Source organism: Daucus carota, chromosome 2, assembly GCF_001625215.2.
Source record: "Daucus carota subsp. sativus chromosome 2, DH1 v3.0, whole genome shotgun sequence".
Lineage (NCBI taxonomy): Eukaryota > Viridiplantae > Streptophyta > Magnoliopsida > Apiales > Apiaceae > Daucus > Daucus carota.
In genome coordinates this window covers 16,832,235-16,855,762 of record NC_030382.2, presented here as the reverse complement: position 1 = coordinate 16,855,762, position 23,528 = coordinate 16,832,235, and the positions used below count along the sequence as shown (strand labels likewise).

The 23,528-nt window shown below is 45.5% G+C and overlaps 1 protein-coding gene across 1 annotated transcript; it reads right to left on the bottom strand.

Moving 5' to 3' along the window:
- Nucleotides 1–18,151: 18,151 nt before the first annotated feature.
- LOC135150398 (uncharacterized) lies at nucleotides 18,152–18,691 on the bottom strand. Its single transcript, XM_064086684.1, has 2 exons — nucleotides 18,646–18,691; nucleotides 18,152–18,603 (listed from the first exon to the last, which is right to left on the bottom strand). Exons 1-2 carry the CDS (start codon nucleotides 18,689–18,691, stop codon nucleotides 18,152–18,154), a joined length of 498 nt encoding a protein of 165 aa, XP_063942754.1.
- Between the last annotated feature and the right edge of the window lie 4,837 nt (nucleotides 18,692–23,528).

The following is a 23,528-nucleotide window of genomic DNA, read 5'->3' as shown; positions in this document are numbered from 1 at the left end:
GAGTTCCGACTCGCGAGATCAGTCAAAAAGCACGAAGCTCACCCCTCGATTTTTGATCCATAACATTTGGCGCCGTCTGTGGGAAAAAGACAACAACCATGATATCCATCAGATTACGCTCAGAAATTCATGCTCCTTCAAACGGAGACAACTTCGCAACCCAGGATCCACCCTTGTCTCAGTTCACCGCTGGAACCTCGAATCCCATCACCACCACGCCACCAGTCACGTTGACCCTTGCTAGCAGTGGCACAACCACCGCTGCTCAAACCTCGATTTCTATGATTTTTGGCACGCTGCCCCCTATGACTAATGTTGTGGCCACAGCCACTGATCATGGGACTCATTACTCAACCGTTGTGACGACCACAAGAGGACCAACAGATGAGTATGTAGTTTATACGGACTCTTCTGAAGATTCAGAGAGGGACTATGATATTCCCCCACGAAGAAGGAGAGATGGAAATCAGAGCCGAGGCTCCCAGTACAACACTAGGAAGAACAACCCCGAGTCCCGTCGACCCACGGACCAGGAGTACGAAGCAAGGATTCGAGCTTATGAACAGGAGATAGCTCAGTTGAAAAGAGACAGGGCGGCACACCAGACCAGGCAGCCACCGCCCGAACCTCGGCAACAGACTGAAAACCCTCAGAACTCAGGTATGAATAGAATTCACTTGTTGGCTGCAGGTGATCCAGATAACCCGATCCCCCCATTCACCGAGGAGATCATGGCAACAAGGATTTCTCGGAAGTTCAAATTGCCCACTATTAAGGCATATGATGGAACGGGTGACCCCGCGAATCATGTACGAACCTTAATGAACGCATTGCTGTTGCAACCAGTCACGGAGGCCATCAAGTGTCGAGCCTTTCCCCAAACCTTGAGCGGGATGGCATAACACTGGTATAGCCGACTACCCCCTAACTCTATATCCTCGTTTGGAGATTTGAGCCGAGCTTTCATAGGCCAGTTTATTGGGAGTAAGACCCATGCTAAGAGTTCAGCCTCGTTGATGAACCTTCACCAAGGCAGGAACGAATCCCTTCGAGACTATATGAATAGGTTCACCAAGGAGGCGCTCAAAGTCCCGGATTTGGACCAAAAGGTAGCGATGATCGCCCTTCAACAAGGAACGACGGATGATAATTTCCGCCGCTCACTGGCCAAGAGGGCCCCTGACAACATGAATCAGCTCCAAGAGAGAGCCGGGAAGTATATTAAGGTAGAGGAAAGCATGAGAAAATCCCAGAATAACCAGGGACCAACCACGGACTCTAAGAAGCGTGGGAACGATACTGAATATGATGCTGATAACAAGTATTTGAAAAGGGAAAATGGTGAAAAGTCACCCACCAAGAAGCAATCAGGACCGAGGTTCACTGAGTATGCAAGGCTGAATGCCCCCAGGAGTCAGATTCTGATGGAAATTGAGAAAGAGGGAGGAGTTCGATGGCCAAAGCCAATTAGGACTGACCCCGAAAAAAGAAACAAGGACTTGTATTGCAGGTTTCATAAGGATACAGGACATAAGACCGATGATTGTCGGCAGTTGAAGGATGAGATTGAGTTTTTGATCCGGAAAGGCAAGTTGTCCAGATATACTAGGGATGCAGATAGGAATCCCCGTGACAATGATAGTCGCGATAGGGACAATGATGATCATGATAGGAGAACCGAGCCTCGAGGGCCCGTGATCAATATGATCTCAGGAGGACCGACTGCAGCAGGCTTGTCTAGTAACTCACGAAAAGCTTATGCTCGTGAAGTGATGTGTATCATTGGAGAACCCCAGAAGAGGGCCAAGACCGAGATTGCGTTAACCTTTGATGATTCTGATCTAGAAGGGGTGAAGTTCCCCCATGACGACCCGTTGGTCATAACTCCCGTTATTGGAAACTCATCTATTAAGAGAGTTCTTGTTGATAATGGAGCTTCTATAGACATCCTCTTCTATGATGCTTATCAAAAGATGGGGTATGCTGATTCACAGTTGACACCGTCCAACATGCCGATCTATGGTTTCAACGGAGTAGAATCCAAGATTGAAGGAATGATCCAATTACCAGCGACCATGGGAGCGGAGCCACAACAGGCCACTTATATGTTGAACTTTATGGTCATTAAGGCCTCATCAACCTACAACGCTATCCTAGGAAGGACAGGGATGCATGCTTTTAAAGCCATAGCATCCACATATCACTTGCAAATCAAGTTCCCCACAAGAAACGGGGTAGGAGAAGAAAAAGGAGGCCAAAAAATGGCCAGGAGTTGTTATGTTGCAGCCTTGAAACCCGGGGGAGTCAGGGGGCAGGTTCTATCAATTAAGGAATTGGTTCCCATCTCCTTGTACCGAGGTAAACCAGAAAAGGTTATGGCGTTTGATCTTAAGAATGCAAGAGCCACGTATTGGCGCCTAGCTAATAAGATGTTTAAGCATCTAAATGAGAAGACCATGGAGGTCTATGTCAATGATATGCTAGTGAAGAGCTTGAAGAAAGCTGATCACCTTGAGCACCTGAGAGAGGCTTTCAAAGTCCTGAGGACAAACAAGATTGAAGTCTTGACAGACCAACCCCTTAGGATCATAATGCATAGCCCGAAGGCTAGTGGAAGATTGATTAAGTGGGCAGTAGAGCTCGAAAATTTCGACATTCGATACAAGCCACGGGTGGCAATCAAAGCTCAAGCTCTGGCTGACTTCCTAGTTAAATGCACCATTGACAACCAGGAAGTCGGGGGGCAGGAGAGTAGGATAGAGGAACCCAAAGAAGAGGAGAAAATTAATGAGCTTTTTGACGATGTTTCAAAAACAAATGGTGCAGGGCTTGTGCTCCAAACCCCTGATGGGTTCATCATTGAGTTTTCAACAAAGCTAGATTTCCCGGCCACAAACAACGAGGCTGAATGTGAAGCCTTATTGGCGTGCCTTGGACTAGCTAGAACTCTGAGAATCGAGAACCTAAAAGTCTGTGGAGACTCAAGATTTGAAGTCTTTCAGTTAGCTTATGGAGCCAAAGCAGTGGTGTCACTAATCGCGACTCGTACAAGTTTTAGACCCTGGATGGAGTCCAGGTTCAAAGGAGTTGGCACGCCACCAACTTGAAGATTTATTATGTTTGATTGTCTTAGTAAGTAGATAACCATTGAATAAGGTCTGATAGACCACTGCCATTTAGTCTTAAACTTAGTTTATTTCAGTTATTTATCTCTTCTACTATAGTTTCAATAAAATTTCTCGAGGATTGTTCCCTATCTAATGTTTCAATGTTTTCCTTGAGTATTTGTTTATCTACAACGAATTAATCAACTCGAAACAGGGGTTCTATGGTCTTTCTATGGCCCTCAGCTTGATCCTTCCAAGCTTTAGCCTGAGAAGGCCTAGTACAACCCCATTATAGAATTAGCCTAGAAAGGGCCCCTTGGCCTATGATATGCCCGAGTGATTATTGTTTGCCTTAACAAATAAAAGACTAGTCTCGATTAGACAATAAGCTAACTCGACACAGCGAGTCTCGGCTTTAAAAGCCTTCTAAACTCTTAAATCAACCTGAACTAGGTCTATCATAATCAAACAAGAAGAGCCCTGAGAGCGCCCTATGGGCGCCTGTTAGACCCTTAAGCGGCGTCTAAGACTCGGGCAAAGGGCCGGGACTGTGGACTCGATGGGAGGTTCATTTGAGTTGGGTCCTAGCATGAGTATGAGCCAGGCGTTCGGGCTTGGCATGGCACTAAGTTCTGGACTTGGGGCTTGAGATGAAGTTGGGCACTTGCATACAGTTGAACAGTCAGGCACACTTGGCTTATGGGAGTCAGGCAGCATGGCGCAAGGGTGAGAGAGGCAGGTTTGGGTGTGACTTGAACAAGGGCACGGCCGGCTCAAGGGAGAGTCAACATCCACCACGAGTCCTCCATGACACAGAGGCGACATGGGTGAAGAGTTCCTATTGGGTCAGAGATAGTGGGCTCTCCTGGATAGTGGATCGTGATGGGCTTGGGTCAGAGTTGAAGCCCATGACAAGGGCGACTAGGTTCGATGTATGTGTTATACACTTATACATATCTTGTAATGAATGGCATATCTCCATATATGGAAGGAGGAGATATGACATGTCATAAAAGATATGAGATAAGGAGAAGCTTCTAGAATGTTGGAGAAGATCAGGAGCATGATTTGGCATATCTCTTATTCAAGGAAAGAATCGAGGATGAGTCAGCATATCTTGAAGATCTCAGCATTTATGGAGAAGATTGGATGGGCCTTAGGCCATCCCAAAAGCCCGTGACTCGACCTATATAAGGAGGAGCAACTTCATTCTCTTCATTCATTCAGAGTTGGAGAGCAATCACTTGTAGAGAGAAGTGAGAGCAAATACAGAGAGAGCTACTTAGAGTTCTAGAGAGAGAAAGAGCTTTGTAGTAGGCACTCTTGTATTCTAGCAGTTAGTGGGTAGCTGGTCCCAATACATAAGGACAGCTAGCCTAGATTGTTAGGACCTTTTTGTGTTAATAAAAAGGTTGGGGGTTTCCCCGAATATCGTGGCTCTTGTGGTTCTGTTGTTTATTACTAACCCCTTTTGTAGGTTGGGTTAGCTGCGCATTGCTGGCCAAGCTCTAGGAGTAGAGTTGGCGCATCACTTAGGCGAAAATTTTAGCCGTCTTAGTATGCTTCCGCACGCCTTCGTGACATTTGGTAACCAGAGCCAGGTTCGTGTCAAAACTTGGTTGGAGTTATGGCTGGTCCTACAGTTGCTGCACTTAGTGACCGGGTTGCTGCACTTGAGGCTTTGATTGGTGCCCCGCCGACTGATGCGGAGCCTTTGGAGGAACGGTTCGCAGTTGTGAGGTCTGATATTGATAATAATAGACGGGTCCTTGAGAATCACATGATGGAATCTGAAGAGAGATTTGCTCAGTTGGAGAAATCTTCTGCAGAGCTTTGTGAGGAGGTGACTATCTTGAGGAAGGCTGTGGCTGTTGGGGGCAATACCTCGGGTGACAACGGGAGAAAGATAAAGGTGCCTGAACCTAAGTCATTTGATGGGGGTAGAGATGCCAAGGCATTGGAAAATTTCTTGTGGGATATGGAGCAGTATTTCAAGGCGGCTCATATTCCTGACGGTGAACAAGTGACTGTGGCTAGTATGTATCTTGCTGGTGACGCTAAGTTGTGGTGGCCTACCAGGATGGTTGATTCTGATGGCACAGAGAGGCCTAAGGTGGAGACTTGGGAGGTGTTAAAGAAGGAGCTCAAGGAGCAGTTCTTGCCTCTTAATGTTGCATGGGTGGCTAGGGAGAAGCTCAAGCACTTGAAGCAGACGGGCACTGTGCGAGAATATGTGAAGGCATTCACTTCTTGCTTGTTGGACATTCGTGACATGGCGGAGACGGACAAGTTGTTCAACTTTGTTTCGGGTTTGAAGCCATGGGCAAAGGCTGAGCTAAGGAGACATAATGTCAAGGACGTGTCGGCGGCTATTATAGTAGCAGATGGCTTGGTGGATTATAATTTTGCATCAGGTTCTAGTGACAAGGGGAAGAAAACCTCTGGTGCAAGGGAAAAGTTGCAAAAGTTGAAATCCAAGGGCAAAAAGAAGGTCCAAGACGGGGATCAAGGCAAAGCCAAAGTCAGTGGAGGGCAGACAAAGAAGCCGTTGCGGTGTTATATTTGTGAAGGTCCTCACGTGATGAAGGATTGTCCTAAGAAGGAGAAGCTGAGTAGCCTACGGGAGGAAAGTGGGGAGGAACCTACAAGGGTGAATCCACTTCGTATGTTGAATGCACTACAGACAAAGGAAGCTGTGAAGTCCTCTAGTTTGTTATATGTGCAAGTGGCCATCAATGGACATGATGTGATGGCGATGGTAGACACGGGTGCTACTAATAACTTCGTGGCTGACAGGAATGTGGAGTTTCTGGGCTTGGCTTTGAAAGCAAGCACGAGCCGCGTCAAAGCTGTGAATTCTGAGGCCCAGTTGATCAAAGGGTCGTCACAGTCGGATATCACAGTTGGATCTTAGACGGGTAAGGTGAATCTCTTAGCTGTTCCCGTTGATGATTTTGATGTGATATTGGGGATAGACTTCTTGTTGAAAGCTAAGGCTTCTGTGATGCCACATATTGGTGGGTTGATGATTGAGGATGCAAGCAACCCTTGCTTTGTGAAGGGTGTGCTAGGCAGGGACTCTGGGAAGAAGAAGACCGAACTGTTATTTGCTATGCAGGTTGAAGCAGGGTTGAAACGTGGTGAGGAGACATTTCTAGCTGCCCTTGTGGAGGTGAAACCGGATCAACATGTTGAAGTTCCGGATGCTGTTGCTTCTACACTAAAGGAGTTCGAAGATGTCATGCCTCCGGAGTTGCCAAAGACATTGCCACCAAGGAGAGCTGTGGATCACAAGATTGAACTTGAGCCGGGTGCACGGGCTCCGTCTCAAGCCCCTTATGGGATGGGACCTATGGGGTTGGCTGAGCTGAGGAAGCAGTTGGATGAACTTTTGGAGTGTGGATACATTCAACCGTCAAAAGCTCCTTATGGTGCCCCTGTCCTGTTCCAGAAGAAGGCTGATGGGTCGTTGCGAATGTGTGTGGACTATCGGGCCATGAACAAGGTGACTATCAAGAATATGTACCCTGTTCCAAACATCACGGAGCTATTTGACAGACTCTCCAAGGCCAAGTACTTTACAAAGCTGGATCTGAGGGCAGGATATTGGCAGGTTAGGATTGCAGAGGGGGATGAATCTAAGACCGCATGTGTCACTAGGTATGGGTCTTATGAGTTCTTAGTTATGCCATTTGGTTTGACAAATGCACCCGCTACATTGTGCAATCTTATGAATGATGTTCTATATGAGTACTTGGATCGGTTTGTGGTTGTATACTTGGATGATATCGTGGTCTATAGTGATAGCTTGGAGGCACATATAGATCATCTAAAATGCATTTTCACCAAACTGCGAGAACACAGTCTCTATGTGAAGAAGGAGAAGTGCGAGTTCTGCAGGGAGGAGATTCATTTTCTTGGGCATGTCATTAGCCAAGGATTGGTGAAGATGGATTCGAAGAAAGTTGAGGCCATCATCGATTGGCCTGTCCCTAATAAAGTGGCAGAGTTGAGATCTTTTCTTGGCCTTGCGAATTACTATCGCAAGTTTATTCAGGGTTACTCAAGGAGGGTGAATGTCTTGACGGATTTACTGAAGAAGGATCATATCTGGGACTGGAATGTTGAGTGGCAGGCGGCGTTTGAGGATCTGAAGGTTGTTGTTTCTTCAGAGCCTGTGCTCAAACTTCCAGATTTTGGAGTACCATTTGAGTTGCACGCTGATCCTTCTGATCGTGCTGTTGGTGGAGTGTTGGTTCAGATGGGACACCCGGTGGCCTATGAAAGTAGAAAGCTGAAGGATGCTGAACAGAGGTACAACACCCATGAAAAGGAGATGACGGTTGTGGTGCATTGCTTGGAGACATGGCGGCATTACTTGTTGGGAGCGAAGTTTGTGGTTTGCACCGACAATGTGGCAAACACATACTTCAAGACCCAAAAGAAGCTGACCCCGAAGCAGGCCCGTTGGCAGGAATTTCTGGCTGAGTTTGACTTTGTGTGGGTACACAAGCCGGGGGCACAAAACCAGGTGGCAGATGCTTTGAGCAGAAAGGTGCAAGAGTCAGTGGTATCTTTGTCGGTTGTGCAAACTGAGTTCCTAGAAGAGATCAGGCAACAGTCCAAGACAAACATCGTGTATCTAAAGCTTGTGGAGGAGGTGAAAGCAGGCGTGGTTCGTAAGTATTGGCTGGAGGATGGGCTACTATACGCTAAGGGTAGTAGGCTCTTTGTACCTCAACGAGGATCACTTCGGCAGCGAATCTTGAAGGAGTCTCATGATGCCAAGTGGGCAGGACACACGGGAGTAGCAAGGATGCTAGCATTGCTTGGTAGATCCTACTACTGGCCAAAGATGTTCGATGATATTGAGGCCTATGTCAAGTCTTGCTTGGTGTGTCAGCTTGACAAGACTGAAAGGAAGAAGGAAGCTGGACTTCTTCAACCCTTGCCTATTCCAAAGAGACCGTGGCAGTCTGTGTCGATGGATTTCATTCTTGGATTTCCTCAGGTTGATGGAAAGGGATCAATCTTTGTGGTGGTTGATCGGTTCTCGAAGTATGCTGTGTTCATCCCCGCACCGAAGGTATGTACAGTAGATGTGGCAGCTGGCCTATTCTTTCAGCACGTTGTGAAATATTTTGGGTTGCCCGAGGATATTATCAGTGATCGTGATAGCCGATTCACGGGAAGGTTCTGGACGGAATTGTTTGGGTTCTTGGGAAGTGAGTTGAAGTTTTCTACTGCAAATCACCCCGAAACAGATGGTCAGACCGAGCGCATAAATCAGTTGTTGGAGGAATATCTCAGGCATTATGTTTCAGCTAGTCCGAGGAATTGGCTAGAGTTGGTTGATGTAGCTCAGTTTTGCTACAACTTGCAACAGTCTTCGGCGACTGGCAAGAGCCCCTTCGAGGTGATTTTTGGAGTTCAACCTAGAACCCCAAACGAAGTGGCTATACAGAAATCTGGTGGAGCATGTCCCGCCGCTTACAGGTTTGCTCTTGGGAGACAAGAGATGGTACATGAAGCCCATTCTAGTCTTGAGAAAGCTTTAAGGAGGATGAAGAAGTATGCTGACCAGAGGCGTCGTCCCTTAGAGTTCGAGGTCGGCGATCAGGTGTTATTGAAATTGACACCACAGATTTGGAAGAAGATCAAATCTAGGAAGATCCACAAAGGGCTCGTTCAGAAATATGATGGTCCCTTTGAGATCGTGAAAAAGGTGGGCACGGTGGCTTACCGCTTGAAGTTGCCAGATAGGTTGAAGTTGCATCATACATTCCATGTTAGTTTCTTGCAGCCGTTCCAGCCAGATTTGTTGCTTGATGGGAGAAAGCAAAAGAATCGGGCACTTCCAGTGATAAGGAAACAGTACGAAAAGAAGGTGAAGAAGGTTCTCAATCATTTGACTCAAGGGATGAGTAAGAAGAATAGGAGGACTGATTACCTTGTACAGTGGGAGGGCGAGGACGAGGCCGATGCTACTTGGGAGAAGGGAGTAAACCTATGGCAGTTTGAGGACCAGATACGGGAGTATTGGGATCACCCCTCGATGAGGACATCGAGTTCTTTCGGTGGGGGTGGTTTGCTAGACCCTTAAGCGGCGTCTAAGACTCGGGCTAAGGGCCGGGACTGTGGACTCGATGGGAGGTTCATTTGAGTTGGGTCCTAGCACGAGTATGAGCCAGGCGTTCGGGCTTGGCATGGCACTAAGTTGTGGACTTGGGGCTTGAGATGAAGTTGGGCACTTGCATACAGTTGAACAGTCTAAGCATGGGGCAGAGCAACAGAGACCGAGTTTGGGTTCATGAGTTCTAGTGGCACACTTGGCTTATGGGAGTCAGGCAGCATGGCGCAAGGGTGAGAGAGGCAGGTTTGGGTGTGACTTGAACAAGGGCACGATCGGCTCAAGGTTGAGTCAACATCCACCACGAGTCCTCCATGACACAGAGGCGACATGGGTGAAGAGTTCCTATTGGGTCAGAGATAGTGGGCTCTGCTGGATAGTGGATCGTGATGGGCTTGGGTCAGAGTTGAAGCCCATGACAAGGGCAACTAGGTTCGATGTATGTGTTATACACTTATACATATCTTGTAATGAATGGCATATCTCCAAATATGGAAGGAGGAGATATGACATGTCATAAAAGATATGAGATAAGGAGAAGCTTCTAGAATGTTGGAGAAGATCAGGAGCATGATTTGGCATATCTCTTATTCAAGGAAAGAATCGGGGATGAGTCAGCATATCTTGAAGATCTCAGCATTTATGGAGAAGATTGGATGGGCCTTAGGCCATCCCAAAAGCCCGTGACTCGACCTATATAAGGAGGAGCAACTTCATTCTCTTCATTCATTCAGAGTTGGAGAGAAATCACTTGTAGAGAGAAGTGAGAGCAAATACAAAGAGAGCTACTTAGAGTTCTAGAGAGAGAAAGAGCTTTGTAGTAGGCACTCTTGTATTCAAACAGTTAGTGGGTAGCTGGTCCCAATATATAAGGACAGCTGGCCTAGATTGTTAGGACCTTTTTGTGTTAATAAAAAGGTTTGGGGTTTCCCCGAATATCGTGGCTCCTGTGATTCTGTTGATTATTACTAACCCCTTTTGTAGGTTGGGTTAGCTGCGCATTGCTGGCCAAGCTCTAGGAGTAGAGTTGGCGCATCACTTAGGCGAAAATTTTAGCCGTGTTAGCACGCTTCCGCACGCCTTCGTGACATTTGGTAGCCAGAGCCAGGTTCGTGTCAAAACTTGGTTGGAGTTATGGCTGGTCCTACAGTAGCTGCACTTAGTGACCGGGTTGCTGCACTTGAGGCGTTGATTGGTGCCCCGCCGACTGATGCGGAGCCTTTGGAGGAACGGTTCGCAGTTGTGAGGTCTGATATTGATAATATTAGACGGGTCCTTGAGAATCACATGGTGGAATCTGAAGAGAGATTTTCTCAGTTGGAGAAATCTTCTGCAAAGCTTTATGAGGAGGTGACTATCTTGAGGAAGGCTGTGGCTGTTGGGGGCAATACCTCGGGTGACAACGGGAGAAAGATAAAGGTGCCTGAACCTAAGTCATTTGATGGGGGTAGAGATGCCAAGGCATTGGAAAATTTCTTGTGGGATATGGAGCAGTATTTCAATGCAGCTCATATTCCTGAATGTGAAGAAGTGACTGTGGCTAGTATGTATCTTGCTGGTGACGCTAAGTTGTGGTGGCGTACCAGGATGGTTGATTCTGATGGCACAGAGAGGCCTATGGTGGAGACCTGGGAGGTGTTAATGAAGGAGCTCAAGGAGCAGTTCTTGCCTCTTAATGCTGTATGGGTGGCTAGGGAGAAGCTCAAGCACTTGAAGCAGACGGGCACTATGCGAGAATATGTGAAGGCATTCACTTCTTGCTTGTTGGACATTCGTGACATGGCGGAGGCGGACAAGTTGTTCAACTTTGTTTCGGGTTTGAATGAACTTGGGTGTTAAAAAACACCCAACGCCCGAGAGCGCCCAAGAAGCGCCCTGAGAAGGCCCTATGAGCGCCCCTGAAGCTCCAAGAACGCCCGAGGAGCGCCTGAGGACCTCACCATGGTCGACCTGGCACCTAAAACGCCCTAAATCAACCTGGGTGAGGTCGACAGTGAACTTGGGTGTTAAAAAACACCCAACGACCGAGAGCGCCCAAGAAGCGCCCTGAGAAGGCCCTATTAGCGCCCCATGAGCGTCAAAAGAGCCCGAGGAGCGCCTGAAGAACTCACCATGGTCGACCTGTGCACCTAAAACGCCGTAAATCAACCTGGGTGAGGTCGACAGTGAACTTGGGTGTTAAAAAACTCTCAACGCTCGAGAGCGCCCTAGAAGCGCCCCAGGAGCACCAAGAGCGCCCGAGGTGCGCTTGAGGACCTCACCATCGTCGACCTGTGCACCTAAGACGCCCTAAATCGACCTGGGTGAGGTTGAAAATTAACTTGGGTGTTAAAAAACACCTAACGCTCGAGAGCGCCCTAGAAGCGCCCGAGGAGCGCCCTATGAGCGCCCCAGGAGTGCCAAGAGCGCCCGAGGTGCGCCTGAGGACCTCACCAGCGTCGACCTGGGCACCTAAGACGCCCTAAATCGACCTGGGTGAGGTCGAAAATTAACTTGGGTGTTAAAAAAAACCTAACGCTTGAGAGCGCCCTAGAAGCGCCCGAGGAGCGCCCTATGAGCGCCCCAGGAGCGCCAAGAGCGCCCGAGGTGCGCCTGAGGACCTCACCAGCGTCGACCTGGGCACCTAAGACGCCCTAAATCGACCTGGGTGAGGTCGAAAATTAACTTGGGTGTTAAAAAACACCCAACGCTCGAGAGCGCCCCAGGAGCGCCAAGAGCGCCCGAGGTGCGCCTGAGGACCTCACCAGCGTCGACCTGGGCACCTAAGACGCCCTAACTCGACCTGCGTGAGGTCGAAAATTAACTTGGGTGTTAAAAAACACCCCACGCTCTAGAGCGCCCGATGAGCGCCCAAGGAGCGCCAAGAACGCCCCAGGAGCGCCTGAGAGCACCCGAAGAGCTCGCGATGATCGACCTGGGTACCCAAGGCACCCTAAATCGACTTGGGTGAGCTCCATAATCAACTTGGATGCCAAGAGGCACGCAACGCCTGAGAGCGCTCGAGGTGCGCTTCATGAGCACCCCAAGAGGGCCTACGAGCGCCCGGAACGTCCAAAGAGCGGCCCACGATCAACTTGGGTTCCCCAGAATCGACCTGGGCGCCCCACAACACCCTGATTCGACTTGGGTGAGCCCCAAGGTCATCTTAGGCTCCCCAAAATGTCCCAAATTGACCCAGACGTCTGATTTTACTAAAAAAACTCCGAAATAATTCTAGAAAGTTGGAGTCAATCATGAAAATTCCAAGAAAAATAGAATTGAGTCCCGGAAAAACATGAAAATGCTTGACAGCACTATAAACACATACGATGTGGCCTATAGGAACGATTTTCTTCATAGGAAAGGCTTGAAAAGCCGGAAAAAGACTCGTAAAGTCTGTAAAACTCATTGAAAAGGCTTGAAAAGTCGTCTGAGATGCTCTAAAACTTTAGAAAAGTTTCTACGAAACTTATCCAAAGTTGGGGGGCAAATGATATGGCTCTGAAATTGGCCCTAAAAATTATTGGGTTGTTTTGAGCCCAGGTCTGATTAAAGGCCTGAGGATAAAGGCCCGAGGTCTGATTTTATCACCCAAAATGCGTAGCTAACAGATTGAGGTTATAAAAAGCCCGTTGGGCATCCACGTTTGGGAAATATAGGCTGCCCAATCTCAAGGCTCGAGCCCCCAGCCCGGCCAGGGCCCAGAACTCGAATCCTAGTCCTATTAGGAATCTAACTGATGAGTCCAAGACTCCGAGAGTCCTACAAGAACTCTGAATTTTGTGGATAACTATCTAGAGTCCTAGATAACCTCCAGCAACTCAAGATAAGGATCAAGGATCAGTCCTATCCTATCTCTGACTCAAATACCTATTTCTACTAGGACTCCAACACCAGGGATCCTACTTCTAATCAGTCTCTAACCCTGAGACATCTATATAAAGGGCTCTACCCCTCCAAAATAGAACTACGTTTTTTGACTTGATTCTTCACCCCGCTGAAGATACGTAGGCACCTCGTGAGGACCCGTCTGAGTTCCGAATCGCGAGATCAGTCAAAAAGCACGAAGCTCACCCCTCGATTTTTTATCCATAACAACAGTATTGTCAATCTGATAAGTTTGATTACTATTTTCGCTTCAGGTTTGCAAGTTTCTGCTTCACCTAATCAATGGATAATATGTAATATTATGCCAAATCAGTATATCAAGGTCGTGGATAGCATATTCAATTTTGGCTGCCTTTTTTAGTTTCTAGAGACAAACAAGTATTCATGGATTTACAAAATAATTTTATTAATTTGTAACCAGGGCCGTGCCTGAGGGTGTGCGAGGTGTTCGACGGTACATGGCACATAATTTTGAGGGGAACATTGTATATGTATGTATGTATTGTTTGAAAAAGAATATTATCTTAGCAAAATTAAAAAAATGTTATATTAGTCTTAATGATAAAGTAATTTATAATTTTTTTAAAATAAAATTAATAAAAAATATGTAATAAGAATATTAATCTTTTTGATTAGTAATTTAGACTACTAATTTTAATAATTAGATACAACGGTCAACACTAGTTTTCATTTATACAACTTGTACATTATATTATTTTTAATAATTCAATTTTTTGATATCTAATTTATTTTAAATTAGGTTTTTATTTAATGGTTATTGTTGTGGATCTAAAAACGAGGGGTGTGGGCGATTTGTGCTTTGGACTGGTCTCGGTACGAGATGCCTACGCATCTTCTGCTTAGAGAAGAATCAAGTCCAAAACGTAGTTCTAGTTGTGAGGGGTAGAGCCCTTTTTATAGGCGCTTCGGAATCAGAAGTCGGGTGGAAGTATGATTCCACGTATCAGACTTGTTATCGAAGTATGCTTCGGAGAAATAGATAATACAAAACTCTTATCTTTGGGTGTTAATGTTCATCTCGGATTCTCGGACGTTTATCCAAGAGAGTTAGTCGTATCGCAGGACTTAATTTCGTAACGGGGCCTTTATATGTATTTGGTTTGGACCGTTACTGGGCCAAAACTGGACGTCATATAGTTAAACTGGTTGTTCGGGCCTTTATTGGATCAGGCCGTAATATCTGATTAATCCTATCATTTGCCCCCCAACTTTCGACAAATTTTGTGGTAATTTATCGAAAGTTTATAGAGGTTTTCATACGGCTATCCGAGCTTTATCGAATACTTTCCGTGACCTTCGTATCGTACATCGTGTATTTTGTCGAATTTCTCATTACGATAGCAATTTTGTATTTTTCCGAGGCTTAATTCTATTTTTTTGGAATTTTTGTGATTTAATTCATATTTTCTAGAATTTTTTGTCCTTGAAATAATTTTCAAAATATTTTTGAAATTAAATCTCAATTTTCAGGATTTTACAAATTGTTGGGAATTTTATAGTATTTTTATATAGAATTTAATAATTCCTTAATTGAAAATTGCCCTTCAAGAGGACGTGCTTCCTTGGCGTGCATAGCAACGCCAAAGGAGCTACTTAGATAGCCACGCCCTGGAGTCATGCTTCCTGGGCGTGGTTGGTATTCTCATTCTATGTCTATCTTCCTTTGCATTGCAACAAACGCCAAGGAGACATTGATATTGGCGACGTCTAGGAGACATGCTGCCTAGGCATGCCTATCCTATCATGGTGGTGATGTTCCCTGGGCGTGCCTAGCAACGCCTAGGAGACATATTTTGTGCAACGCCTAGAAGACATGTCTCCTAGGCGTGGTATGTGGCATAGCTGTCAATTGTGCCATGTGCCCTTTGCGTTGCTACAGACGCCAAGGAGACATGTTTCTCACAACGCCTACAAGAATTACTTCCTAGGCGTGTTTGGGTAAGGGCCTTCTTAAGGCTTTGTTCTTATGGTGTCTCCTTGGCATGCTTAACAACGCCAAGGAGACATTGTCCTTTACCACGCCCACAATATGTGCCTCCTGGGCATGGTTTGGTTGTAGGTCAGACCAAAGCTCCAATTGTGTGATGTGCCCTTGGCGTGCTTAACAACGCCAAGGAGACATTGTTCTTCACCACGCCCTCAGGATGTGTTTCCTGGGCGTGGCTCAATTGTTGGCCTAACCATGGCTTTAATTGTGTGTTGTCCCCTTGGCGTGCTTAACAACGTCAAAGAGACATTGTTTGTCGCCACGTCTCTAGGATGTGTTTCCTAGGCGTGGTTCCATCGTGGGCCTTTATAAGGCTCTCATTTAGTGGTGTCCCCTTGGCGTGCTTAGAGACGACAAGCAGACATGATTCTTTACTTGGAGATACATATTGTCATAGGTTGTGGGCCTTGGTCTATGCTGTCAGGCCTATAAATCATATTTTTCCTTTAATTTTTTCGTGTGCCTTTTAGAATTCTCGATATCTCTCTAGAAAGTGTTCGACTTTTCAAATTCGTGGGCTTCCCGCCCATGACAAGGCTTTTCAATAGGCCCAAAGCCCATTTCACCGGCTGTAGGCGATGAAACCTAGAGTTTACCGGAAGGGCAACCGGTTCCTACTTTCTATAAATCTAGTGACTGAGAGTCTCATTTCTCATTTCACCCAAAACATTTTGCAAGTTAACGAGCCCAAGCACTCTCAAACACTCTCTAGTTCTCTTTAGTTTTCTCTAGTTTTTCGGCGAGTCTCAAGGTGATTTTCAATATTTCTCCAGTTTTCGGCCGACTTTCAAAGTTTTTTCCAGATTTTAGGTTGATATTCAAGCCTCAGCCCAGTTTCCGTTAAATCTTCATCCTCTTCATCAGTTTTCTAGGTTTCCATCCTTCTCTTCAAGTACTCTAATGGCGGACTCTTCATGATCGCAGCAATCTCAGCTATCTCAGCCACCTGTGGCTCGTTCTCGTGCTAGTCGAGGTAAAAAATCCCTCGTCCATGCTAGCGTTACTTCTGTACGAGATTTACTTAGTGAATTTGGCCAGTCGTTTCCCAACCTTCTTCATCTTGATCCGTATAATTATCCATCTAAGTATAAGCAAAAAGATTTCGATATTATTGCTAAACTCTTTGGCATAGAGCACCCATATAGGGCCGTGGCTCCGGGCCCAAATGACCGGGCTTGTTACCCAAAGCCCGGGGCCCTTAGAGTTTATAACAAAATGTTTTATGCGGGCTTCAGGCTTCTTCCTCCTATGTTCATCTATAGATTGCTAGCTGAGGCCCGGGTTTGTCCAACCCAACTTCAACCCAATGGTTGGAGGTTTATATACTGCTTTTTAGTCCAGTGTAAGAAGCATAACCTAGAGCCCAGTGTAACCGTTTTTAGATACCTTTTGAAATTTTTAAATGTGCCAAACGATGAAGGCTGGGTCAATATCCAATATAGGACTTTGGACCGCAGCATCTTCATTTCTAATTCAGCCCCTGATTCCCTCCTTCGTTGGAAGGGATAATGTTTTTATTTATACATGGAGGGGGGCGATTGGGCTGACTACTTTTATTCCAGTTTTAGTCGGGCCGAGGATGGGGCCATGAGGTCCCTTAAACTGGGGGTCGAAGAAAGGACGGCCATTAAGATCTTGACTGAAGATTGCCTCCAACACAATTCATTGCTCATATCTGAGGCCTCGCTCCAAGAGCATGGGCTCAGTGATTTGGGCCCTGAGGGTAAGCCCATAGTGACCTCTCTCTGTTTTTTTTTATTTCATTGTGTTTGTGGATCACTGTACTTATCCTTTCTTTTCACATTTGTCTCGCAGCCCAAGCCGCCATTGGAAGCATTTTCAAGAAGCCGGAAGCCGCTGCGTCCAAGGCGGTGGTAATAGAGGTCCCTCGCGAGAAACGGCCGCGAAAGGAGGGGAAGTCCCTTTTATCGAGAAGGTTCCAGCCTTCTTGACTCCACGACTGGTGGCCGTGGACGAAGATCCCAGCCCTTACGTTGTGGAGTGGGGCCTTCTCAAGAAGGATACGATAGTGGGGGATTCCCGGGCCGCCGCAGAGTGGTCCCGGAACGTAATTACCCCAAGGGACCGGGCCGTGGCTACGATAATCGAGTCGTGGCTACGATAAGCCCGATCCTTTAACACACATTTTTTTTGTCTTATTTATGAGTTTCTTTACTTAGAGATTTTTTTCCCTTTTTAATCGCGTTTTATTCTGCAGGTGAATACCTACCTCCAGGCCACCGTCCATAATCTAAAGGCGGTCAGGGCTGAGAAAACGATCGCGGAACGCGACCGCGATCGTTATTTTGAGGCTTCGACTGCCAACTTCGAGTAGTTCCGGAGGGTGGAGGCCGAGCTCGTGGTTGAACAGAAGAAGGTCCGCACCCTGGAGGCGGAGTTGGCGCGGACTAGGGCAGAAGCGATCGAGGACTTCAAAAAGTCCCGTGAATTTGAAGACCTCCTGGCCGCGGAGTACAATGCCTCCTTTCCCGAGACCTCCAAATCTTGTTGGGAAAGGACCATAGACGAACTCATGAGTTGAAATCAACCCAGAGTAATTTTTACTTAGGATTTTTACCTTTGCCTTTGCTTATAAATCCATAACCTAGGATTTCCAATTTATTTTCTAATGATTGTGTTGACCCTTCCGGGTTTGATGACTTCTACTCGTCACGTTCTTAGTTTTTACTTTGTATTTTTCTTTCTTAGCTTCAAGATTTTATCCATACTCATGATTTTAGGGATTATTCTTCAAAAAAATAACAGTCAATAACACTTGAGAAGGTCAGGGTGGAGAATCCTCGGGACTTTTATTAATATCATAGTAAAAGAGATAAACTATTTTCGAAATCAACTACATGGCAGTGGTCAACATGACCTTATTTTTGGGACAACTACTAACTCCTACTAGAATAGATATCAAATATAATATACTTTCAAGTTGGTCGCATGCCAACTTCTGGGAACTTCAATTCCTTCGAGGGTTTGGAGCTTGTATGAGCCATGGCCTGTAACAGTCTTAACTTGATAGGGGCCTTCTCAATGGGGAGTCATCTTGCCTTTGGGGCCTACCCCAGAAGCCTCAATCTTTCTGAGTACCAGATCTCCTTCTCGAAAGTATCGTTCTTTAACCCATAGGTTGTAGTAAGAAGCTCGCTTCTGGTTTTCCACAATCTTAGCATGAGCTTCATCACGGATTTCATCAATCATATCAAGGGCAAGTCGCATACCTTCTTCATTGGCTTCTAGCTCATACTGCTGGACCTTGGAGGAAGTGTGCGTGATTTCAAGTGGCACTACTGCCTCGGCTCCGTAATCTAACTGAAAAGGGGTCGCTCCAGTGGAAACTTTGCAAGTTGTCCGATACGCCCAAAGTATAGGTAGTAACTCGTCCGCCCATGATCCGTGGGCTTTTTCAACTCTCTTTTTTAATCCGTCGAGGATTATCCTGTTAGCCACCTCAGCCTGTCCATTAGCTTGAAGATGGGCAACTGAGGTAAAGCGTAGCTCAATCTAGTAATCTTCACAATAACTTTTGAATTCGGCATTATTGAACTGGGTTCCATTGTCTGTTACCATGACTCAATCGAGTATTCTTTTTTTATAAGAAAGTACAGGTTTTCGATATTGTTTTGCTTGATTTTAAAAGATCTCATTTAAGGTTAATCATGATCGTAGTGTGAATTGATAGAGAAGAACTGCAAAATCTTTGTATGGCACAGATTAATGAATGCCTATTTTAAAATTGAGGTCTTATCACTTAATTCGTGAGGATGGACGAGCATGTTTTGACTTAGTGATTTCTCTATACATTGCATGTCGTAGTTTGTCATATTAAAAATAAATAAATTATAATTGGTGAAAATTACGCAAGACGTATATATATATATATATATATATATATATCTGTGTGTGTGTGTGTGTGTGCCTCTTCTCCTCCAGGAACCCTCTAATCTAAGTAAGTTAGGAACTACCTTAAGAGTTTTCAACCTAAAAAATTGACACAAGCTCAAGAATAGGAGAGCAAGACTGTACTTATTTACTTGTTCTCCTTGTTCTGTACTGTATAAAAATTAAAAAGTAAGCATACTATTTATTATAAAAAATCAAAAGCAACCTACTTTTTTTATATAATTTTTTATGTGATGTATTTTCTTGTCACTATTGAATTTAATATTTTCTTCATATGTTCAGTAATTTATTTGTTATATAATTTATTTTTTGTTGTATCTTGTTTTATCATACTGTTGTACTTTTTTTATAACATTTTTTTATGTTCTCTATTTTCTTATCTATGTTAAAAATTATTTTTTCTCCGCATTGTCTCTAGCTTATTTGTTATGTAATTCAATCTTTTGTTACATGTTCTTTTTTGTCACACTGTTGTACCTTTTTTTCTTTATAAAATTTTTATGTTCGGTATTTTATTGTCTGTTATAGAACTAAAAATGGGGGTGAGCGAGTCGTGCTTTGGACTGGTCTCGGTGCGAGATGCCTACGTATCTTCTGCGTGGAGAAGAATCAAGTCCAAAATGTAGTTCTAGTTATGAGGGGTAGAGCCCTTTATATAGGCGCTTCGGAGTCAGAAGTCGGGTGGAAGTATGATTCCGTGTATCAGACTTCTTATCGAAGTATGCCTCGAAGCAAGAGATAAGATAGAGCTCTTATCCTCTCGTTGTTGACGTTTATCCGAACTTCTGAATATTTATCTGCTAGAATCAGATGTATTATAGAATTTGGACTTGTAACTGGACCTCTGACTGGGCCTCTATTAATTAATTAATGGGATTAATTAATATTTAAGAGCCTCAGGCCCTATTTAACTGGGCTTTAGTGTTCTTGGGCTTTTAATATCTAATAATAATTAAATATTACTTCTGACCCATATCATTTGCCCCCCAACTTTCGACAAGTTTTGTAAAAACTTTTCAAAAGTTGCTGAGTCCTCATCGGCTTTCTGAGCTCCTGATTTATATATCATGCGAGAAAGCTAACTTCTGCAAATTCCCATTGTCCAAGGTCTGAAGTTCCATAAATAGCGCAAGGATCTCACCGATCTTGACTACTTTGAAACAATTCGAGAGATGATTCGAATTGACTGTATAGTAAAGATAGCTCTGTTTCGTATCCTTCGGGATCGTACTTCATTTTTGATTGGAGTATCGGAAGACATGAGTCTTTCTTTTGATTTTTCGAGTCATTTTCATGATACTACGAGTCTTTTTTATTGGTACAACAAGTATTCTTCAAAATTACGTTTGTAATGGTACTTTCGAGCACTTTCGTATTTTTCCAGGGCTAAATTCAAATTAATTGGAATTTTTATGATTAAATTCCAATTTTCTAGAATTTTTCGGGCCTTTAAATAATTAAAATTTCAATTTTATGATTTTTCTTGTATTTTTCCCTATTTTTGGAATTTTTGGGACATTTCTTTTAAGAATTAAATAATTCTTTAATAGAAATTCATCCCTCTCCATGAGATGCTCCCTTGGCGTGGGTACCCCCGCCAAGGAAGCACTTTAGCTTGCCACGCCTAGGAGTTATGTCTCCTGGGCGTGGTTGGTTGATGTCTTGGTTGTTCTGCCTCCTTGGCGTGGGTACCCGCGCCAAGGAGGCATTTTAGCATGCCACGCCTAGGAGTTATGTCTCCTAGGCGTGCTTGACGTAGCTTCCACTGTGACATGCTCCCTTGGCGTGGGTACGCACGCCAAGGAGACATAATTCCATACCACGCCTAGTGGCAACGCCTCCTAGGCGTGGTTGACTTCAAGGCCTTTACATAGGCTTCATTTGTTAGTGCTTCCTTGGCGTGGGTACACCCGCCAAGGAGACACAATTATACACCACGCCTAGGAGAGATGCCTCCTGGGCGTGGTTGATTTTAGGGCCTTCACATAGGCTTCAACTGACATGCTTCCTTGGCGTGGGTAACCCCGCCAAGGAGACATGTTGTGACACCACGCCTAGGAGATGTGCTTCCTGGGCGTGGTTGGGTTTAAGGCCTTCATCAGGTTTTAATTGTTATGCTTCCTTGGCGTGGGTAACCCCGCCAAGGAGACATGTTGTTATACCTCGTCTAGGAAATATGCTTCCTGGGCGTGGCTGACTTTATGGCCTTCCTAAGGCTTCAATTGTTAGTGCTTCCTTGGCGTGGGTACACCCGCCGAGGAGACACAATTATACACCACGCCTAGGGGAGATGCCTCCTGGGCGTGGTTGATTTTTAGGGCCTTCACAAGGCTTTTCTTGGTAGCACTCCCTTGGCGTGTATACAGACGCCAAGGAGACATAGTTATACAAACTTCATTTTCGCTAGAATTTTCATTTATTTTTCGTAATAAATAGCATTTTTTGCTCAATTAGCAAAAGTGCCCTAGGCGTGGCTACCCCCGCCAAGAAGACCATTAATTTAGCACGCCTAGGAGTGTGATGCTGCTATATGCTGTGGGCCTCAGTCTAGAACTTGTCAGGCCTATATTATTTAGTTTTTTCCTTTAAATTTTTCAAGTGTCTTCAAGAGTTCTCTCGATTCTTCTGGAAGGGGTTGGTCTTTTCAAATTTATGGGCTTCCCGCCTTTGACAAGGCTTGATGACCGGCCCAAGGCCCATTTTACGGGCTGTAGCCAGTTCATTTTAGGGTTTACCGGCAAGTGAACCGGTTGTGGATTGCCTATATAATGAGTGACTGAGAGTTCATTTCTCATTTCACTCCAAAGTTTCCAAGTTTAAGTGCTAGAAAACCCTCCCAAACACTCTCAAAAATTCTCTAGTTTCTCGGCGAATTCTTAGGCGTATCTCCGGCAATCTTCAAGTTCTTTCCAGATTCCGGCCGATATTCAAGGGTTTTCCAGTTTTCCGGGCGATCTTCAAAAATTTCCCAGGTTCCGATCAATCTTCATCTTTTCTTCATCAGTTTCTGGGTTTCATACCTTCATCCGAAGAAGATCAATGGCTGATTCTGCATCATCACAGCAATCCCAGCAATCTCAACTTTCTCCGGCCGCTAATGCTCGTGTTCGGCGAGGTAAAAAATCCCTCGTCCATGCTAGCGTTGTTTCATTACGTGATTTACTTAGCGAGTTTGGTCAGGCTTTTCCCAACCTTCATCATCTTGAGGCATATAATCACCCATCTAAATACAAACAAAAGGATGTAGATATAATGGCTAAATTATTTGGGATAGAGCATCCGTATAGGGCCGTGGCTCCAGGCCCAAATGATAGGGCTTGCTACCCTAGGCCTGGGACCATTAGGGTTTATAAAGAAATGTTTTATGCGGGCTTTAGGCTTCCCCCTCCAATGTTTGTTTATAGGTTGTTGGCCGAAGCCCGTGTGTGTCCAACCCAACTCCAGCCCAATGGCTGGAGGTTTATCTACTGTTTCTTGGTCCAGTGTAAAAAACATAACTTAGAGCCCAGTGTGGCCGTCTTTAGATATTTGTTTAAGTTTGTTAACGCACCAAACGATGAGGGCTGGGTCAAGATCCAGTATAGGACCAAGGGCCGAAGCATTTTCATATCGGACTCGGCCCCTGACTCCTTTCCTCGTTGGAAGGGTCAATGGTTTTATTTATATATGGAGGGGGCCGATTGGGCCGATTATTTCTATTCTCATTTTAGCCGGGCTGAGGATGGGGCCATGAGGTCCCTTAAACTAGGGGTCGAAGAGAGAGCAGCCATAAAGATTTTGACCGAGGATTGCCTCCATCACACTTCGCTGCTTATTTCTGAGGCCTCACTCCAAAGTCACGGGCTAAGTGATTTGGGCCCTGAGGGTAAGCCCACCATTAGTTTTAAATTTGACTTGTCTCTTAACATATTTTGCGAATACTTATGCCATTTTCTTATTTGTCTTGCAGCCCAAGCCGCCCTTGGAAGCATTTTCAAGAAGCGGGAAACCGCTGCTTCCAAGACGGTGGTGGCTGAGGTGCCTCGGGAAAAGAGGCCACGAAAGGAGGGGAAGTCCCCTATTGTTGAGAAGGTTCCAGCCTTCCTTACTCCTCGCGAGGTGGCCGTAGAGGAGGACTCAGCCCCCTACGTCGTGGAGTGGGGCCTTCTTAAGAAGGATACCGTGGTGGGAGATTCTCGGGCCGCCGCGGAGTGGTCCCGGAACGTGATTACTCCCCGGGATCGAGCCCACGTAGTGGAATCGTCCGAGGATCTCCAGATCGAGCTTCTGGGGGCCCAAGCCGTGGCGACGGTAAGCCTAATGCATTATTTCTAAGTTTTATCCTAACTTGGATAATTTCCTCTTCTTCTAACTTCCTCATTTTGTGTAGGTCAACACTTACCTCCAAGCTGCGGTTCACAACTTGAAGGCGGTCAGGGCCGAGAAGTCGATCGCGGAACGTGACCGCGATCGTTACTTCGAAGCCTCGACCGCTAACTTTGAGCAGTACCGGAGGGTGGAGGCC